Genomic DNA, 21,006 nt, shown 5'->3' on the forward strand with positions numbered 1-21,006 from the left:
GGTGCCTGTAATCCCAGCTACTCAAGAGGCTGAGGCAGAAGAATTGCTTGAATCAGGGAGGTGGAGGCTGCAGTGAGCCGAGATCATACCACTGCACTCCAGCCTGGGTGACAGAGTGAGTGAGACTCTGTCTCAAAAATAAAAAAAAAATATATATATATATATATATATATATATATATATATATATATATATATTATATATATTCAGCAAGCTGAATTCAGCAAGCTGAATATATATATCTGAATTATATATCTGAATTCAGCTTGCTGTTTTGTTTAGGACTTTTACTATTAGTGAGATTTGCTTATAAATTATTTGAAAAAAATCCATGACCAATTTTGGTATCAGGTTATACAGCCTCATAAAGTGGGCAGGGACGTGCTCTCTGGTACAGTTCATAAAAACTGGAATTCTTTTCTTTGAACATGTTGTAGAACTCCGCCGGAAAACCATCATGGCCTGGTTTTACTGTCTGTGTGTATTAGGCCTTTATTGTTACAAAACAAATACCCCAGATCTTGGTGGTTTAAAACAATAAGATATATTATGTCATAGTTTTTGAGGGTCAAGAATTTGGAAGTAGCTTAGTTAAGCGGCTGTGGCTCGGGGTCTCTCATGAGGTTGCCATCAAAATGTTGGCTGGGGCTATCATCACCATGACTGCGGCTGGAGGATTTGCTTCCAATGTATCCCGCTCACACTGTGGCCAGTTCCCTGCTGGCTCATGGCAGGAGGCCTTGGATCTTGCCATGTAGACCCCTTTAGGGCTGCTTGAGTGTTCTCATGACATAGCAGCTGGCTCCCCGTTTCATTCTTCAAAGAATTGTGGGTTTTTTTTAACTAGCTCTAAAAAAGAAAAATTAACATTGATATATATGTTGCTTGAGCTAGAAGATATAGAAAAACAACATATATCCATTCAATTCCTTCCAAATATGAGGTAAAAAGATGAAATATATATGTATATATATTTTAAGACAGTCTCGCTCTTGTCCACCAAGTGGATCGTACCACTGCACTCCAGCCTGGGAGACAGAGCAAGACTCTGTCTCAACAACAACAACAAAAAGTAATGTAAATAAACGGGAAGATGAACCATGCTTACTGGCAAGAACAGGAGGTATTGTAAAAAATGAAAATTCTTCCTCAAATTCATTTATAAATTTACTGCCATTTCTATTAAAATCCCAGCAGGGGTTCTCAATGGAGTTGACATGCTGATCCTGAAATATTCGTAGAATTGCAAAGAGCCAAAAGTTAAAGAAAAACAAGGTAGAGAGATGAGCCTATACCAAAATTATTAAAGCTCCGATAATGAAAACCTTGAATGTGATATGGGACTAGACAAACAGACCAGCGGAGAACCCAGAACCCAGTGCCAGCATCCAGCTGTCCTCTCCACATCCACCTGGTGGGGTTGGAGGACCATGAGCACAGAGCCTGGCCACACAGGGCTGAGGCCACCTACAGGGGATGACAGACTGATTGGAATTAACCTTCAGTACGACAAAGTCTGGATTTACCTTTATACACAGAGGGGGGAAAACCCCTCAAAGCTCTTCTTTAGAAATCATGATGCTAATCATTGCTCGTCCTTTAGTGATAGGAGCTAACATTCATTACCATTTACTGACTGCAGGCCACTGGCAAAGTCATGATATGCTTTATTGCCTTTATTCTCATAAAAACTCTACAAAGCAGGTACTATTTTATCCTTTTTTAAGGCTGAGGAAACTAAGGCTGAGAGAATGTAATCAGGTGTCTTACCTAAAGTCCCACGCAGTTAGCAAGTGGTAGACCTGGGATTTGAACCCACAGTTGTCAATTCACCAGTCCCTGTTTTAACCACTGTCTCTCCCAAGCACAGATATCCAATTAAAGCAACAAAGGTTTTACAACTTTCAGTTGGAAGAACAAACGAGACTATGACAGCAGCTAAACTAGAATCAAGCTTATCATTATATTCATGAATAACAGCCACGTGTTAGCTGTTCCATAAATGCTTGTGAAATGAGGTGGCATAGTTCCAGGAAATGAAAATCAATCCAGTTTCAAAATGACGTATTGCATGGATGTAAAGCAAGTGGAAACTCACAGGAGGCCCAGGAAACACGCTGGACACACACTGGGCACCTGGAGGGAAGGCTGTCTCACCTTCACAGAAGCCGCCTATCCTGAAATTGCTCACTGCATGAATGGAGTCCAGTGCTCTCCCAAATGCCCATAGGTCAGAGCTACATAAAGTGAGAAAAATGGGGCAAGGGAAAGAACGGCAAGAGCAATACTTCTCAATTAAAAGTCGATAAAGAGGACCAGGTGTGGTGGCTCATACCTGTAATGCCAGCACTTTGCTAGGGCCAAGGCAAGCAGATCACTTGTGGCCAGGAGTTCGAGATCAGGAGTTTGAGACCAGCCCGGCCAACATGGCGTTACCACATCTCTACTTAAAAAAAAATACAAAATTTAGCTGGATGTGGTGGCACACCCCTGTAATCCCAGCTACTCGAAAAGCTGAGGCATGAGAATCGCTTGAACCTGGGAGGCCGAGGCTGCAGTGAGCCGAGATCACGCCACTGTACTCCATCCTGGGCGACAGAGTGAGACTCTGTCTTAAAAAAAAAAAAAAAGAGAGCAACTGATCCTTTCCCTCCAGGAAAAGCCATCATCACTTGGATCGCATGTATTTCTTTATCCATTCATTGATTTCACAAACATTTGCTGGCTAACTCTGTGCAGGAGACAGGCCCTGGCCTGGAGTTGTCCCCTTACTCCGTAGAGCCCCCTCTCCCTGCCAGACGCCAAGCCAGCCACAGCGGGGCAAGGACCGGCCCAACACAATCCAGCGCCCCCACCTGAGCGGGAGCTGGGGAAGACAGGCAACCACAGTTCACAAATGTAAAGCTTGGATCTGAAGAGAGGGAGGGAGAGGGGACAGAGAGGAGAGGTTGCGGGCCTGTGAGAATGAAGAGTACAGAGCGGAGAGGAGGAGAGTAGGGAAAGGAAGACGTGGGAGTGGGGGAGAAGAGGAGGAAGAGAGGAGGAGAGGGGAGGGGAGGAGGGAGAAGAAGACAGCAGCAGCCGGTCTGGATTCTCCTCTGAGCCATATCTGGTCACGTTCTAAAGAATTAGAAGATTTTCCGATTGACTTAACCAAGAGCTCTCTCTCTGATTAATTTTCGAAAGAGCTGGCAGATTGTAATCATAGCAAACACGATGATCGCTGTGATCATGGCCTGAATAGCTAAAAGCAGAAAATAAAACCCCCAGAATGGGCTATGATCTTGACGTTTGCCCGTGGCCACCGGCTGGGCCCACATCCAGGGTTCTGAGCTGTTGGGAGCCAAGGTGAGACGGCCAGGGGCTTCCGTGGAGCTGTCCGCAGTAGGGTGGGGAGGCCGGCCCCGGCGGCCGGGGCACTCCGCGTCACTCCACGACAGGGCCCAGAGCTGCAGACCGGCGTGCTCCCCAGGGCCTGCGCACCGGGGGGGCTCTTCCCGGCCCACGAGGCCTGGGTGCTGCCGCAGCCACCCCAGGAAGGGCCCCAGGCCACAGTCGCAGCGCCAGGGGTTGTTCCCCAACAGGACCTCCGTCAGCCGGGGCAGAGCCCCAAACACGTCGCCAGGCAGGGTCTCCAGCTGGTTGTGGTCCAGCTGGACGCTCTCCAGGCTGCTGAGATTTCGGAAGAGCGCGTGGGGCAGGGCGCGCAGCCTGTTGCAGCGCAGGGACACCTGGCGCAGCCTGCCAAGGCCGCGCAGCAAGCCGTCAGGGAGGGCAGCCAGGCTGTTGGAGTGCAGGACGAGCTCCCGGAGCTCGCCCAGGCCCTGGAAGGCGCCCTGCGGGAGCGCGCTGAGCCTCGGGCTCAGGGTCACCCCTAGGACCCGCAGGCGGCTCAGGTTGCGGAAGGTGGCGGCGGGCAGGGTGCGCAGCTGGGTGCCGTTCAGCCACAGCTCCCGCAGGCCCGCCATCTCCCCGAAGAGCACCCCCGGGAGCTCTGCCAGAGGGTTCTCAAATAGAGTCAACAGAGTCAAATTGTGCGAATGAAGAAAGAGTGCTGAGGGGAGAAACGCAAGATGGTTTTTCGCAAGAGTCAAAGAATTCAGGTTTGGGAGGCGGTCGAAGGTCCCGGATGCGATGGAAACGATGTGATTTCGGTGGAGGTGCAGATCCATCAGGGCGCCCAGGCTGTTCAACAGCCCCGAATCCAGAGACACAAGCCGGTTCGAATGGAGCAAAAGTCTCTCAAGCTTAGCCTGTGCGCCAAGCAATCCCTCGGGCAGGTGGGTCAAGTTGTTTCCCGATAAATCCAACAACTTCAGGTTCCCCAGATTCGTGAAAAGACTGGGAGGAAGGAAATCGAGCTGATTCTGGTTCAGAACGAGCTCCTGCAGGTTAGCAAGTTTCTGAAACAGGTTTTGGTCAAGGTCCCTTAGCGCATTGTGGTCCAAAAGCAACTGCTCCAGGAGCACCATGTTATCCAGCAGCGCACCTGGAAGATGAGTGATTTGGTTGCGCGACAGCCTGAGGGTTTTCAGGTTTCTCAGGTCATTGAAGGTGCCGGGGGCAATGGCGGAAATGTGGCTGTCGGAGAGCATGAGGCGCTGCAGTACCGTCATGCCACTGAAGCTGTGGTTCTGCAAGACGCCGCGGCTCATTCGGAAGAGCAGGATGTGGGTGAGGTTGGTGGGCAGGCCCAGCGCAGAGATGCGCGCCACGTCGCCCCCTGAGCACTGCGCGGCGTCCCGGAAGACACACTTGCAGGCTGGCGGACAGGGAAAGGGCTGGGCTCGCAGAAGCCCGAGCACTGCGCACAGCAGGGTCCTTCTCAGCATGTCTGAAAAAGCAACCGTGGGAGTGCGGTCAACGTACAGGAGCGTTCGCGCCCATACTGAATCCCGGGATCCTGCACTTTTTGGAGAGGCACAAGTCCTTTGGCCAGAATTCTTACTCCCTCTTTTCTTACGACTGCAGATTTCCCTAGGTGGTGAAAAGACATTCATTCTATCTACACTGTGTGGTCTCGTTCTTTTGCTTTACTGATTTTTCTACTCTGAGTTTAAAGCATTGATATTAAAGTGTTTTCAAGCCACCCAGGCCGGGTGCGGTGGCTCACGCCTGTAATCCCAGCACTTTGGGAGGCTGAGCTGGTGGATCACCAGGTCAGGAGTTCCAGACCAGCCTGGCCAATATGGTGAAACCTCGTCTCTACTAAAAGTACAAAAATAAGCCGGTATGGTGGCACTCGCCTGTAGTCCCAGCTACTCGGGAGGCCGAGGCAAAAGAGTCACTTGAACCTGGGAGGAAGAGGTTGCAGTGAGCTGAAATCATGCCACTGCATTCCAGCCTGGGGGACACAGTGAGACTCCATCTTAAAAAAAAAAAAAAAAAAAAAAAAATCAAGCTACCGAATAGCCAATACTTAAAAATCCTTACATAGAGAATTAATTAAAATAATCATTCTCACATTCAAGCTCACAGACATTACAAAGCAGCGTCCATTGTGAAAGCAGTTCTGCTCTTGACTTTCTAATGTACCTGCCTTGGCTCTAACCAACAGTCAAGAAGAGAACAGCAAAGTCTGCAGCCACCACCATCTGATTCTTTTGCTCACAATCATGCTATTTCTGCAGTACCAAGTTACTCTCAACGATGGACACCCCAAAACATTGAACACCTTCAATCAACAGCCAACAAAAGCATATAATAATAACACCTATCATTTTACAATCAACAGCCAATAAAAGCATAAAATAATGCCTATCACTTTATGCCAAGCATTGTTCTCAGTGCTTTATTTATACTGTATGCATTTAATTCTTATGATAACCTTAGGAGGTAAGTATATTATCCCGGATCAAGGAGAAAGACACAAAGGCACAGAAAGGTTCAATAGCATAACTAGGATCACACAGAATTTGAGGGAAGTATTTTTTACTTAGCCATAAAGAGCTACCATTTCTAAGATGCTTAATAAAAGGTAATACTCATGGCACTGAATTTTCTGTGAAATGCACACAATACTATTTATCTGCCAAAACAACGTTTCCCAAGTGAAATTTTACATAAATTGCTTCTGGTGAAATTTTATTTCTCATGCACACACAGATGAATGAAGCCCTCTAATTTCCTATACTAATTTTTAAAATACTTGGCCTTACCTGAAATGGTTCTGCACGCCAAAGTAACTGAAAGACTTAGAGCTTTGCATGTGATTCGACACTTTCCAAAGGAAGAGGGTAGGATCCTTGCATCCTGAGGATACAGACTTTACCAGAATAGGTCAGGGAAAGGACCCTATCTCAGAGGCCATGTTCTGGTTTTCCCAAGACAGATATCTTCAAACTGAGAGACCATATATAACCTGATTCTAGTGTCAAAGCCAAGAGCAGTGGGAAGAGTTTTTCCATAAATGGCACAACATAACTCTGCGATGCTAAGAACATTTAATAATAGTTGGATCGCTGCAGTGGCCACACCCCTAGATGGGCCACACCTCCTTTTGGGTCTTCCTTTTCACGCCACATGGCCCTAATTTTCTGCCCAGTTGTGTATGTGTGTGTTGTTTATCTTTCTCCATTTAGCAATAAAGCTAAGAACATTCTCAAATGCTCCACTCATTTTTTTTTTTTCCTTTTGGAAATAACAAGGCCAAGAAAGTCCTTGAAAATGTTCTATAATGGCATTGCTGTGTTGCAGGCTGTTGACATGTTCAATTTAACTTGGGGACATCAAACTGCTCTCCAAAGTGGATGTACTGGTCTACAACGCCACCTACCATTGATGAGAGTTCCTGCGCTCCATCTCTGTCCACGATTGCTACTTCCTAATTTTTGCCATTTCTATGAAAGTGTGAATCAGTCACTACCGGAACTGCACAAACTGGCCACTGACAAAAATGACCCCAATTTGTGTGACTTCATTGAGACACATTACCTGAATGAGCAGGTGAAATCCATCAAAGAATTGGGTGACCACGTGACCAACTTGCACAAGATGGGAGCACCCCAATCTGACTTGGCAGAATATCTCTTTGACAAGCACACCCTGGGAGACAGTGATTAACGAAAGCTAAGCCTTAGGCCAATTTCCCCATAGCCACGGGGTGACTTCCCTGGTCACCAAGGCAGTGCACGCATATTGGGGTTTCCTTTACCTTTTCTGTAAGTTGGACCAAAACATCCACTTCAGTTCTTTGTACCATTCCTTCAAATAAAGAAATTTGGTACCCCTCCGCCAAAAAAGCATGGTTTTCACTTTTCGTTTCCCTGTTTAATGATGAACTTGAGCACCTTTTCACATAATTAAGGCCCATTTGTGCTTCATTTGAGAATGCTGGGTTTCCTTTTGCCCATTTTTCTATAGGCAAAACACGTATGTCTATGTGTCTTTTGTAAGCACCCTAATGTTGTCTGCATTAAGACTTCTATCTATGAAGACACCATAAAAAAAGGTGAAAAGACAAACCACAAACTAGAGATATTTGTGACACTTATAACTGACAAAGGCTTAATATCAGGAATGTCTACCTCATGGGATCTAATCACCCTTTGATGTAGCCAAATGCAGTCAGGGCCTAGTAAATGCTGAGTTGACTGAAATTACCTTCTAAGTCATGTAGTCCTGGACCACAGGGAAGAGTCAGAGCCTCTGCCAGGTATCACATGAGGTCTTTCAGTTCTGATCAAAAAATGCAACTCCAGAGCCCAGAACTGCTGCATTGGTGAGTTGGTAAGTCCGTCAGGCAAAGGCAAATCAAGTAAAAGCCCCCCCGCCTTGCCCATGAAAATGCCAGGGAGCCAACATGACAGACAGGGAAGGTGCGCTGTGAAACAGTGTAAGATGCCGACTCAAATGCTTGTGACACTTCTTTAGCCTATTTCCCCAGAATGGCCTCTATGTTTTGTTCTTTAGGAAGACATTCTGATTATCCAGGGAGAAGTAGAGAAGGAAGTTGCAGAGAGTGGAAAACACTCTTAGTCCATCCACTTAGCAAGTGGATGAGGTAATGAGAAGTATTTGGAGCAATGAAATTGACAGCTCCAGTGCTCAAGATTCTGGATCCATCACCAGGTCAGAAGTCACAGATCCCTGGCTTAAGGGGTTTAACCATTCAAAAGCAGGTCTGCCTGGGTGAGATAGTGTTTTTCCTCTTTGAGAAAGACTCAGTGGGCAGGGCACAGTGGGGAGTAACCACACCCCAACTTGGACTACGGACAGTCTCACTCAAGCCCCTAGGACTCAATGTCCCTTCCTGCAATATGCACTCAGAATAAAGCACTTGGCAGTGATAGAGGGGAAGGAGAGACATGCAGAACTGTGCCCACACCAGCAGGCTATGTGGAAAGGGTCACACATGCCACACAAACCATAGCAACTGATAAGAACTGGAGCTAAAAGCAGGCAGACCCTTGCCCACCGAATTCATCACACCACAGCCAGCCACGTGTGCCCTAGCAGAGGCCGCACGTCTCTGGAAGCTGAGCTGCCGGAAAACAACTCCTACCCACAGACAAAAGTCCTGTCTTCTCTGGGATTTCCACAACCATCTTCTCTCTCCATGGTATTAGCTTTTGGTTTGATTCTCCCAACTATTAATAGATTACAAGTTCCTCCTCTTACATTTCACCATTTCCCTCAGACTTCCTGGCATTTAACATTTGGCTCTGCACTGCATCTGACTCAGGGGTTTCCCCAGGAAGGTCACAGACATGGTGTGATATGCGGGATGTTATTTCCTTCAAAAATCCAGCTTTTTTTAAAAAAAAAAAAAAGTAAATGCGAAGTATTAGGCAGAAAAGTAAATCCACAAAGGGAAGTATTCATGTGACTAAAGAGCAAACAAATTTATAAAAACCCAGAAAAAATGAAGTGTTATTTCATTCATTAAAATTTTTATTTTGAATGCTTCAATCAAAAAAGGTTTCATAAGATTATTTACAATGTTGAATGTACAATTATGAATGTATGCCTTTTTGACAAGAGGGTACCATTCTTGAGCAATACAATTTTAAAAATATAAAGATGCAGTATCATTTCTGATATAAAGTTACTTAAAAAAATCCAAGGTTGTAGGGAATTCACAAATCATAACCAGAAGTAATTAATTTAATGTACACATAATTACCAAATTTTAATACATTAAAAATGTGTAAATGCCCACAGACTATACAAAAATTAACACCCCATTTTGTTAAAAGCTCCCAACCACCTCCCACCATAAATATACAAAAACCTACTTTTAGATACGTCAAAACTGCATGCATGCATGTTTTCTAAAGCTTGAATTTTGCTTTTCACTGAGTAATGTTATCGATAGCTGTTTTTGGAACGGACTACATCAACACTGATATATTGGTTACCATGCCCTTGAAACTGCGCAGCACTTTCATAAACATGGGGAACAAAGTAAATAGAGTGAAAACTGCAACAGTTTTGTTTAGATGCAAGTGCCATTTGGAAAGCTTTCGAACTGAAGGATTATAAAACTACTGTAAAAAGTATGTATTTTGTTGTGGGCTTAGCCATTTTTATTCAAGCATTATTCGCAGCACTGCTTTACAGCAGTTGGTGCTAGAAGATACAAAACATATAGTTACCACTATTTATACTTGAGGGAGAAAAAAAGGTTTAAACAACCCTGAGGGAGACACACATGAAAAATCTCGTTGTTTATTTAAAAAGTTAAAAAGTTACATATCATTATTTAACAATTACTTTCCCAGACATTTTTGTCCTTTACGTATGTGTATAAATAAAATCTAAATCAGCAATATTTATTCATCTTAATACATCAAAATAATATATGTACAGTTTTTAAAATTTAGGTCTACATGAACTCAAATAATTCAATGTGAAATTCAGAATGAAAATTCTGTAACGGTGACCTACAGAGAGAAGACTCGGTCTATCTATGGCACTGAGTAGAACCACACCTGGCTTCAGAGTCATTCTTCAAATAACACCCTCAATGTGAATAACCCACCGTGTCAATATTCAAACTAACTTCCTACAAATGCTTTTCCACCTACCTCAACACCTCATTCCTTGGAAAAAAATATGGACAGATGAGATATAAAACCCTTTTAACTCTAAATGTTAAAAAAAAAGGGGGGGTGTCAAAAATAGCTCTTTATGATCATGCTCTTAAAGATTGTTAAATACAATTTGATAACTGAATTTTAAGCTGCTACTTAGCAATTCCTTTAATTATATACTTGAGTGCTTAAACCAAAGAATAAAATGCACAATTCTGGAGAGCACTGAAGAGTAACACAAGCATATCTGAAATTAATATGGAAATTATAAAATGATCGAATAAGTAACTACAGAAAATAGTGCTAATTCACAGCTCAAGAGGTCTAAGATGCATAGCTTCATAGGATTATTCATGGAACAACTGTTATTATCATCTAATGTGTATTAATAGCATATCATACATTTTGATGGAGAACTTCGATTATATTTTTGGAAGAATCATCAGTGGCAATAGCAGTTAACAGTGATCCTGAGTGTAACTTCTATTTTTCTACAGTTACCAAACATCATTCTTTGCAGCATAAAGAGTGAGAACCATTTGGTCCTACAATTCTAGGTAAAATGTGGTAAATTGGTAAATATATGCTGGGAAATAATGATCAGCTAGAAGTAGAAAGCACAGCAAGCATGTTACTGGTTACGGAAGAACACAGAACAATGTCATACGTTTTAATAGTTTAGTATCCATTTTATAGCACTATCAGTTTTCTAAGTTTTGCCAAACTGCTGGATCCTACATGTAAAAGGCATTTTTAAAGTTACCTTAATTTTGGCAAGAATTTAAATGTTAATCAGGCAAAATGGAAAGGTTAAACATGTTTCTCCACATTTCTTTTGGCTCAATGAATGTCAATTTTTAAAACTTTATTTCCTCATTTTTTTTTTTCCTCTCAGAAATTTCCACACCAAATACGTTCATTTTTAATAGTCCAATTCAAAGTAGACATGCTCTGACCTCTGGCGCCACCTAATGGCATAAAACAAACTCTCACCAAGTTCATATTGCTTTTAAAAAATGCAGCCATTCAAACCCAATATTCTTTAGGCCTCATTATTGATAAGACAGAGACATATGTCAAATCTCAAAAAATCTTATGAGGTAAAATTCTAACTTGAAAAAACTATTATTTTATGTCTTTAGGTAATTGAAAACAAGAAAATTTTAAAAAACCATTTAAAATAACACAAAGCCGGACAGGAACAAATCTGAAGAAACATTAGAAAGATGAATCTACATCTACTGCCAAAAGAAATGAATCCTATTTCCTAGTGAAAAAGGTTCTACAACATTTAACAGAAGCAAATTAGACTACTGACACCTCACATAGGACAAGAGCCATTTAATAGCTTTGAGAGGCATCTCAAGAAGGCAGTGAAGCACCTTGCTGATTAGAAAAATAAAACCCAGGCAGTTTGTACAGAAAATATAAAACCATAAATGGAAATTACCTGAGTTGTTCTATAAGCAACACCATAAACTCATTCCTAACTCTAGACCATCTTAGGGAATTGGTGTATATTTATACACAATTCTTTGGAAGAAATATTGGAATCAAATGAAAACAGGCTTTCAATATATTTTCACTAGAGGCTAATTAACACTCATTTTCTTTTTATCAATCATAAATTTAGAGTCCACAGAAATACAGACTTTTTCTAATAAGAGGGTTGTGAACATAAATGTAAAGAGGTAAACTAACCTCAAAAACTAATGCTGAAAAACTACCAAACACCAAACTTCTCCTGGACCCAATATAGAGAATATCACTGAGAGTAACAATCAAGAAAATTCTGGAAATGTATACAATATTTCCATGACTGAAATGAAGATACAGGACTTTACAGATTGTTAATTTGTTAGGACAATACCTTTTTCTGTTTTTGTTTTTAAGGAAGAGCAAAGCTCTCAACTACTATATCAGAAGGGACTTAAACTGAAATAGTGCCATTCTGACACACAGGATCAGAAACTCCTAAAAACACGTATTCCTGAATATTCTGACTGCTATGTTATGGTGATGATTACCACTGAGACTGACTGACTGCTATGTTATGGTGATGATCTGACATGATCCATTCTCCCTAACTAAAGCTTTAGCTTCTGTGGTTGTCTGAGGTTTTGGTGGCCATTCTGGATCAACCAAGAGCTCCTGCGCCAGATACATGTACTTGGCCTTTGGTGTCTTCTTTCTACAGCCCAGGGCCCAGGATAAGCAGCATTTTCCCCACCGATCCACTGACTCCTAAGAAAATAAGGGGGGAAAAAAAGCAAAAAAACACCCCAGTTGATTAAAGCCTTGTTGTTTTTAACAGGTTAAAGCACACATTAGAGAAAAATAAGAGAAAATGACTCCTGAGCACATCAAATGGTGGTAGGGGGGGAAACCCATGTTTAAAAAAAGAAAAAAAGGCAGCTTTGGCCAGGTGTGGCAGCTCATGCCTGAAATCCCAGCACTTTGGGAGACTGAAGTGGGAGGAAGGCTTGAGCCCAGGAGTTTGAGACCAGGCTGGGTGACGTAGTGAAACCCTGTGTTCTTTTGTTTTATTTTTTAAAGGCAGCTTTCGATTATTTAGGAACTGATTATCTTTAGATTTTTTTTTTTTTGTATCAATGTGATTTACTTCATTTTATTTAGTTTTATGTACCTACACTCTAGTATACTAATACATTTTAAATAACTTGCAGATATGAATTCTTTAACACAAAATATCCAATGTATTAAGAACTTTAAGCCATTCAGAAAGAGAAAACATTTTTAGTATTTAATTTGAAAATCTTCACATTCTGTCCCAAACTGTCTTTCAGTACGATTGCTCCTGGCAACTTAGCCACATAACCATTTTTGGAAGAAAGTCAGGTATAAATCCTCGTTACTTTTAATATCATCTCTCAAAACAAGGTAAATATTGTTTGATCAAATTTAGGGCTTTAATCATGTTTAATGTCAAATATGTCTTTTAAAACCACATCCTTATTAATGTAAAAAGCAATACTGTTTTATAATGATGGCCCGTTGGTGCTCCACGACTGAAAGGGGTATAAAAGGTATTAAGCAAGTCCTATTATTTCGTATTATTTCACTGCAAAAAGCTCTGCTGTTACCGAAATCCTTCTGATCAATCCTGATGTTTGTAGTAAATGTGACCTTAGAGAAATAATCCTTGGAGAATAAGAAAGCAGAATCACTGGTTAATGCATAGAAATGTAAACGCTTGGATAACACTGAAAGGAGAAAAAGAAAAAAGAAATGTAAACTCAAGAGAGGGCCGAAAAGGGCTCTCAGAATTTGTCTCAATTGAAATTTGAAATAAATATAAATTACTACACCGGGACCTATAGTAGTTATATTTACCTCTAAAGAACAGCCATGTCTTATTTTGGCTGATGCTTCTCCAAAATGAAATTTAAATCCCAGGCCATTGTGTTTGGTCAATCAACATATAAGTAATCTCACAAAACAGAAGTATTACATAACTGAGATACACATTCTTATGTTATCCAAAATGCCTCATGATTAAAAAGGCATTTGCTACAGATGTATTTGGAAACATGTCTCTAAATTGGCCAATGGAGAACAGAAAAAATACTTTAAAATTAAAGCTCTTAAAACTTTTTCATGGTTCACTTGACAGCTCTTGCTCATCTAGTGAAACAACCATCAGAAACCTACTACTACCCTTTCCCTCTTCTCCCCGGCCCTGCTGAGGGCATGAGGTAACTCACTGCTCTCATCAATGTTAAAGGTCTGCAAGTTTAAGTTTGTCAACAAAACACAATAAGCTGCACTGCTACCAAGAATTTAAAGGCAAAGACTGTGAACAAAATAAGCTACGTGACATTCTGGGGTGGGGGCAGGGAGGTTTAACATTACTCATCTAGTAGCCTCTTTACTGTCACAGTGAAAGAGAGTTATATTAGTATTACCTTTAAAAAAGTCAACCAGAAAAGAGCATTAAGGTACAGAAGTCACTATGTATAGGATTCTTCAGGTGATCCAAAATAACAGATAAAGCCTTTCCAGTAAAGGCTCACAACAAACGTACTATTTAATCCAGGATGACAGTTTACGACTTGGATCTTACTTTTTTCCAAGGTGTTGACATTTGCCAAACTAATTGTGGAAAAAAATCATTGTTCCTAAATCAATTGGAAAGCTGTCACTTTTAAGTAGCACTGTTATACAATCACAAAAAATAAGCTAATGTTGACTGTCGACTTTTTTTAAAAGGCAGGAACATAATACGCCTTGTCTGTCCGAAGAGTCTGCCAGTGTGAAGGGCAATGTGTAGCAAGCTGAGTTAAGGAAAGCCACATACACACATACCTCAATTCACTGTTCTCTACTTGTAGAAAGTAAGTCAACCAATACAACTAAACTTAACTGCAAATAGAACTACAACTGAATAGGATTCTTTTTACACATTGAAAAAAAATCCTCACAACCCTATTAAAAACAATGTACACTTGTCACAATTTTTAAAAAGTGAGGAACACTAAGGATCCCCCTGCTCTACTCTAGTTGAAAAAGTTTTGTTCCTGTACCCTTACCTCCCCCAAGTATCATACACAAAAAATACACCATGTGCAAGCATAGGTTTGTTAGTTCATAAACACAAACATACCAAACACATTCTCAAACACAATCTAATTCACTGGAAGAGAAAATAAAAGGTGCTACAGGCATGCTGGAGTGAGAGATCAGCCAGGGGAAAGATGACGATGGTGAAGGGAAAGGCAAGTGTTGTGTAACACAAAGACCATGATGCAGGACAGCAGGGGCCTAGAATGAGCACACGTGCCTCTCCAAGACATCCACAGCCAAGTCCTTCAAGCAGGGGAGCACAGCAGCTGTAGCAACTGTATCTTTCCGTTTCTTCCCGAAAGGAATGCTTAAGTGACCAAATGTATCCCCTCAGAGAAGTAAAGAGGCTACCATGCTTAGTTCAGCAGAGAAACTAAAAAGAACTTTCAAAAATGTCAAGTTTACACTTAGAATGTCTTTTAGAAAATGTTTTCATGGGCAGTATATAAAATATGATGCCATGCTTGAAGGAAAAAAATGTTATAATGGCGCTGTGGTTTTCATAAGTCTTCTTCCATACCAATCCTGAATATAAAACCAATACAGAAACTTAGCATTAACATTCTGTCTATATAAGCTTAAATAATATTCTAAGTGGCATAAACACTCACTATCCCATAAAGACTACTTTTTTTGGATTTTTCACCAAAAAAGAAAACATAAATTGGGCATAAATCTTCAGGCAGGATCAAATTACAGGCTAGTATGATTCTAGTTCCACTACTAAGTGACCTCAGTTTACCAGACACAAGGTAGGCACAAATGCTGCTAAAGAGAAGATACGACAGATCTCCTCAAACGGGCTAAAGCTTTACGGAAAACCACAGATGCTGGGGGCCTCCACTGAAGATTTCCATTCAGTAGGTCAAGGGTGGAAAAAAGCATTTCTGATGAATAATCTTGCTTGAAAATCACTGATACAAAGGATTTTGGGGGCGGGGGGAGGGGCAGTCAGAGAATAAGTATTAACAACTGGGGCTGCCAATTGTGACAACCAAAAATGTCTCCAGACACTGCCAAATGTCCCTTGGGGCAAATCACCTCTGCTTGAGAACCACGGGAGAACCACGGCCTTATGGTCATATGATTGATGACTGGCTCTGCCACAAACATGAACAGTGAAGCAACACTACACATGGAAGCATCGGAGAAGAAAGCAGGTTACTTTGTGTTGAGATGTTATAAGAACTCCCTTTCCTAAAGCCAGTAAGTTTTTTAAAAACCTTAATCATAATCACAGAAATGGAAGACTTAAATTCTTGTTTACTTGATGATTCTCAGAATCAGGTGACACACAGGGTGTGCTGGGTGGGGCCCACCTGCTCTGGACCAGTCTACCTTCACTCTCCCCTGAACACTTCAGAGGAAGACACACAAATTCTTATAAAATTAGAAGGGTAGGCTGAGTGTGGCAACTCACACCTGTAATGCCAGTACTTTGGGAGGCTGAGGCAGGCAGAGCACTTGAGCTCAAGAGCTTGAGACCAGCCTGGGCAACATGGAGAAACCTACCCTTGGCCCCGCCACCAAAAAAATGCTGGGTCTGGGATGGCATGCACCTATAGTTCTATCTACCCAGCATGAAATCCCATCTCTACAAAACAAAAATTGCTGGGCATCGTGGCAGGCACCTATAACGCTAGCTACTCAGGAGGCTGAGGTGGGAGGATCACCTGAGCCTGGGGAGCTCAAGGCTACAGTGAGCCATAGTTGTGCCACTGCACTCCAGCCTGGGTAACCAAGTGAGACCCTAGTCTCACAAAAAGGGCAGATATTTATTAATAATTTTTCAGAAAACAGAGACAAATAAAAGAATTATCTGCCACTTAATTTTGGTTGAAAAGCCAGGAGAGACTTCCAATCCAAATATTTTTAAGGGACCTCATGATATTTTCAACTAAACCAGGGTATTCCTCGCCGTCAAAACATGCATTTCTTATTTAGATCAATAGTCAGAGATCTCTTTAGAGAACATGAAAAATCTAAATGTTTTCCTAGGCCTAGGAATACAATGTAAACATTTCACATGAGAACTGATGATATAAGCCAAAGATAGCCTTTTGAAGAAGTAAGGTAACTCTATGTACGGGGGTGGGTGGTTTGGGGTGTGTGTGTGTGTGTGTGTGTGTGTGTGTGTGTGTGTGTTTACACATACAAGATTTTGCTAAAGGACTTGAGCCCATTGTACAACCCTAGTCATACCCACTACTAGGGACAACTGGTATTACACTGCTTTCAGGAAAAAAAAAAAAAAAAAAAAGAAAACCGAGGCTGATTCCAGAAGCTGCTGCCTTTCATCATTATTCACCATAAAGCATTAGAAAATGGAAACGGTACTCTGCAGGCCCTCTCATAAAGCAATCCTATGGCATTCCACCAGGACATCAGGCCTGCTGCATTACCAAAACAAAGCTCAGAAGTGACCACTTAGGTAAAAGTTGGCTAAAACTACGTGGGTAACCCAACTTAAAAATGCCAGGGAGTTCTCTTCATCTCCACCAGCTTCCTGTGGTTCAAGCCTGAGTGAAAGACTCAGAACGCCTATCTGTAAAGCACATCACCCATCTCTAAAGAGCAGTGGGTAAGGCAATGAAGGGGTGATGTTTTATTCAGTTCTCTATGCCCCAAAGAGCTCTGATTCACAGCATGGGTGTAAAAAGTAAGTCCAATCTGTATCTGTATCAAGAGCTATACTTTAATGTCTTAACACTAGGAAATGGGTTTTATTCTTCCATGTCTCTTCTCTCTTCACTACAGAACTTGCGATACCTTTCAAAAGATATGTGATACCTTTCAAAAGATAGGCTATTTAACACGCCCCAAAAGTCAAATGTCCTAAACCATAGTTTGTATGAAAAAAGGCATACCATCTTGTGAATGATAAGGTATATAACACTGGGGAAAGCCAAAAAGCCACCCCAAATTAAGGGACAGTAATTGACAAGATATCAGAAATCATTCTTCAAAATTTTGGCATTTGGACTCTGATCCAAGAAGAAACAATTTTCATTGCAAACTCTGTTTATATAAATCTCATTTAGCTTCTAAGGGAACTCATGAAAAACAAAAACAAAATTTATAGCAGATTGAAATGGAAAAATTAACTCTCACCTTTGAGGACATGACTTTTACATGAATAGATCAGGATTGGAAATGGAAAGGAGACTTATGAAATTTCTGATCTTGAAAAGCCTCTAACAAATGTTTGCCATGAATTTTTTAGGACTTCTTATAAGAAATGAAATGCCATGCATAAGAAAAAAGGCTGAAGTAACACATAATAGAACAGAACAAGAACACACTACAGAATGCGGAGTATAGAAGCAAAAGAGCCTAGAGAGACATGAAGAACGGATAACAAGCGCTGAGTTCCAACCTGTGGCGGCTGTGTGGTGCTGAACCGATATTCTCCTTGTTTGTCTCGATTGAACACAACTTTCCCAAGGACCATGTCAAGGAAGAAGTTCTGAGACATTCCAGTGAGTTAAGAATTAATAATGACTAATTCATTTTTTAATTAATGTGCACATTTTTAAAAAATCACAATGCTGCATAATTGATGAAAAACATAATTTTCATCATTTTCATATATAGAATTTCAGTTAATACTGCAAAAGGATCAAGAATGACAGGATTTTTGTAACAAATATAAACCATAAAATTACTGATAAAATGAGACTTCTAAATTTTCCATGAAATACAGCTTTTGTGTAAATCCTCAAGTCTTTGCCATATTAAAGTGATGCTTATATAATCTGAAGTCTTTCTTAACAATGGTTATTTTCATTGAATATCTAATATAAATTCTATATCCATATCTATAGATACATAATTTCATCAGCATCCAATACAAATCATTCTTTAGATAGTAAGAACAAGTAATATTTCTGTGAAAAGACGAACTTATACTGTAGAAAAAGGAACACTTTTTAGAATATAATATCTTACATGTGCTTTCTAGCACCCATAAAATAGAAAAAAAAAACAACACACACACATTTCACTGGGCAACTTCGAAAGGTCAGTACCATAATATCCATGCTTCCATCATATTTCAAATTTCAATACCAAGTCATCTTTTAGGGTGATAACTGAAATAAAGCATAATTTCTAAGTCCAGAGCTATTATCACTGAAATATATGGATATATATTTCTCAAAAAAATTACCTTTATTTTAATCAAAAAGCCTGTACTATGAAACTCTGAACTTAAAAAAATCACAACTGTATCTCCCCCTTCCATTTCTTATATCAGTTATGATAATAGTTCTGAGAGCAGACAAAGCTTATTAATAAGCCATCAATGAGAACTCGCCAACTCCTTTTAGAGATGCTAACTTAAAGGCAATCCTAATGGGAGGGTAACTATACAATATACAATGAATCAAGGAGTACTCCAGACCTCTAGAGACCACTCAAAACCAAATACGAAGGAGGAAGTTTCATAATCAATGCTGAAATTAGGTAAGTCCAGAAGGATTATTATTTTCTACTTTAAAAAATTATCTTGCTATGAATATTTACTATGTTTCCTGGAGAATGGCCCTACCTCTTCCTCCCTTAAATGGGAGATTTTGCTGTACATCACAAAACACAGATGGCATGTGCCAACTCTGATTTCAGAATCACTGGTTCATCTGTTCATGGGCCACTTAGGCACCAAACTTCTCTCCTTTCTACTCATCATTAATTTTTATCATCACACTGCTTATTTTCTCCTATGTGTATGACTGCAAGTAAGTCATACCCCTTAATATGATCATTATCAATTCACAGAAAAGTTAAGAGAAGGCTAAATGAATTTGCCTAAGATGAAATTGAGACTCTGGGGCTTTCCATTACATTACCTGTCCTCTTCTCGCATTTACCAGTAAACTACCCAAGAATCCCAAAGCAATATGGCAGACATTTGACTATAGAAGGGCTTACCTCCACTGTGATAGATACAAAGGCATTGACAAGAACAATGATGAGCATAGTTATACGCCACTGATATGGTACACACACTATCTGTAATGCAAAAAAAAAAAATTTAAAGTTAAAATTGCTGTATATAGTCCATATTATAGCATTATATCATAATTTCTAAATTTACTGAATTCCTACGATGTGCCAAATACCTTCATTACATTATCTACTTAATCCTCAACAATGCCCCAAGGTATATATTATATTTCCAATTATAAAACTGAAACTTTAAGTAACTCAAGGTTAAAGTAAATATTAAGTGACTGAGGTTAGAGTCAAATCCTATTCACTCAGATTCAAAAGTCTATGATCTACTAGAACATGAATGTCTAAAAACTTTCTGTTTTTAAAATAGAAACCCATCTTTAAACAATGAGGCACCAGCCAGGCACAGTGGCTCATGCCTGTAATCCCAACATCTTGGGAGGCAGAGGCAGACAAATCACTTGAGACTAGGAGTTTGAGACCAGCCTGGGCAACATGGCAAAACCCCATCTCTACAAAAAAATACAAAATTTAGCCAGGCGAGGGTTGTGTGACTATAATCCCAGCTACTCAGAAGGCTGAGACATGAGAATCACTTGAACCCGGGAAGCGGATGTCGGAGTGAGCCGAGATCCTGCCACTGTACTCCAGTGTGGACGACAGAGCAAGACTGACTCAAAAAAAAAAAGGAGGTACCAATCTAATAAGGAAGCACAGGTCAAAACTCAATTATAAAGACAGATTCATAAAAGAACTACACAGATGAAGTTAAGAAACAACAATTCTAAGTGTTCATTTTTAAATCTGATTAATCTCTAAGGCCTAAAAAATGGGATAGTAGTAAAGACAGAAAGAGGTTTAGAATAAGAAAACTGAAAGAATCTAACAACTGTCTAGCTACTACAAGAGGAGGAAGAGGCAAGGATGAATAGACAACACACACACACGCACACGTCCGACTTCAGTGGTACCAAGAAACAAAGAAGAAACAGGGCTGCAGGAGAACATCATAAGCTTAGTTTTTAAAATATTGAAATTGTGGGATCTGTTGGGTGGAACAGATCCAGTTAATAGTCAATATATCAGTGTATATGCAGGTCTAAAGCTTAGTAATGAGTTAGGCTCAGGGTATAAAGGTTGGGAACCTTTAATATTTAGATGATGATTACAGGTGAAGCCATGACTTTAGGGGACATGACCAGAATGTACTGACTAGCCAGAGGGATAAGAACAGAAATAAAGGGGACTCTTAACATTTAAGCAATGGGCAGAGGGAGTGGAGCTACAATGGGAAATGAGATTGAAGAGTCACAGAGGTAAGAAAAGGCCAAAAGACAGCTAAGCATCACAAAACTTCAGAAGAGAGTCTCTTAAGAATGATGACATAGCTAACTAGTCAAGTGGTGCTGGGGAGTCAAGGAAGACTGAAAAAAAA

The 21,006-nt window shown here is 40.7% G+C and overlaps 2 protein-coding genes across 16 annotated transcripts in view; both read right to left on the bottom strand.

Moving 5' to 3' along the window:
• Positions 1 to 828: 828 nt before the first annotated feature.
• The window catches only part of ATP13A3 (ATPase 13A3), a 100,648-nt gene continuing 80,470 nt past the window's right edge, over positions 829 to 21,006 (bottom strand). For 8 of the 15 annotated variants that reach the window (XM_078350534.1, XM_054245499.2, XM_054245496.2 and 5 more), the window contains 3 exons: positions 19,548 to 19,628; positions 17,995 to 18,084; positions 8,875 to 12,278 (listed from right to left, as the gene is read on the bottom strand). In XM_078350534.1, the coding sequence (XP_078206660.1) occupies positions 12,081 to 12,278; positions 17,995 to 18,084; positions 19,548 to 19,628 (369 nt within the window). In that variant the 3' untranslated portion in view covers positions 8,875 to 12,080. Of the gene's footprint in view, positions 850 to 8,874; positions 12,279 to 13,138; positions 13,197 to 17,994; positions 18,085 to 19,547; positions 19,629 to 21,006 lie in introns of those variants that run through there. The other 7 variants (XM_078350530.1, XM_054245501.2, XM_078350531.1 and 4 more) reach the window with 4 other exon arrangements.
• GP5 (glycoprotein V platelet) lies at positions 1,663 to 5,121 on the bottom strand. Its single transcript, XM_035274914.3, has one exon. The coding sequence runs from the start codon at positions 4,998 to 5,000 to the stop codon at positions 3,150 to 3,152; it is 1,851 nt and encodes a 616-aa protein (XP_035130805.1). The 5' UTR covers positions 5,001 to 5,121; the 3' UTR covers positions 1,663 to 3,149.

The sequence above is a fragment of the Callithrix jacchus genome, chromosome 15, assembly GCF_049354715.1.
Source record: "Callithrix jacchus isolate 240 chromosome 15, calJac240_pri, whole genome shotgun sequence".
Lineage (NCBI taxonomy): Eukaryota > Metazoa > Chordata > Mammalia > Primates > Cebidae > Callithrix > Callithrix jacchus.

Excerpts from the sequence above, each read along its gene's own strand:
- GP5 (XM_035274914.3), bottom strand. The coding sequence starts at position 5,000 with ATGAATGTCTTTTCACCACCTAGGGAAATCTGCAGTCGTAAGAAAAGA.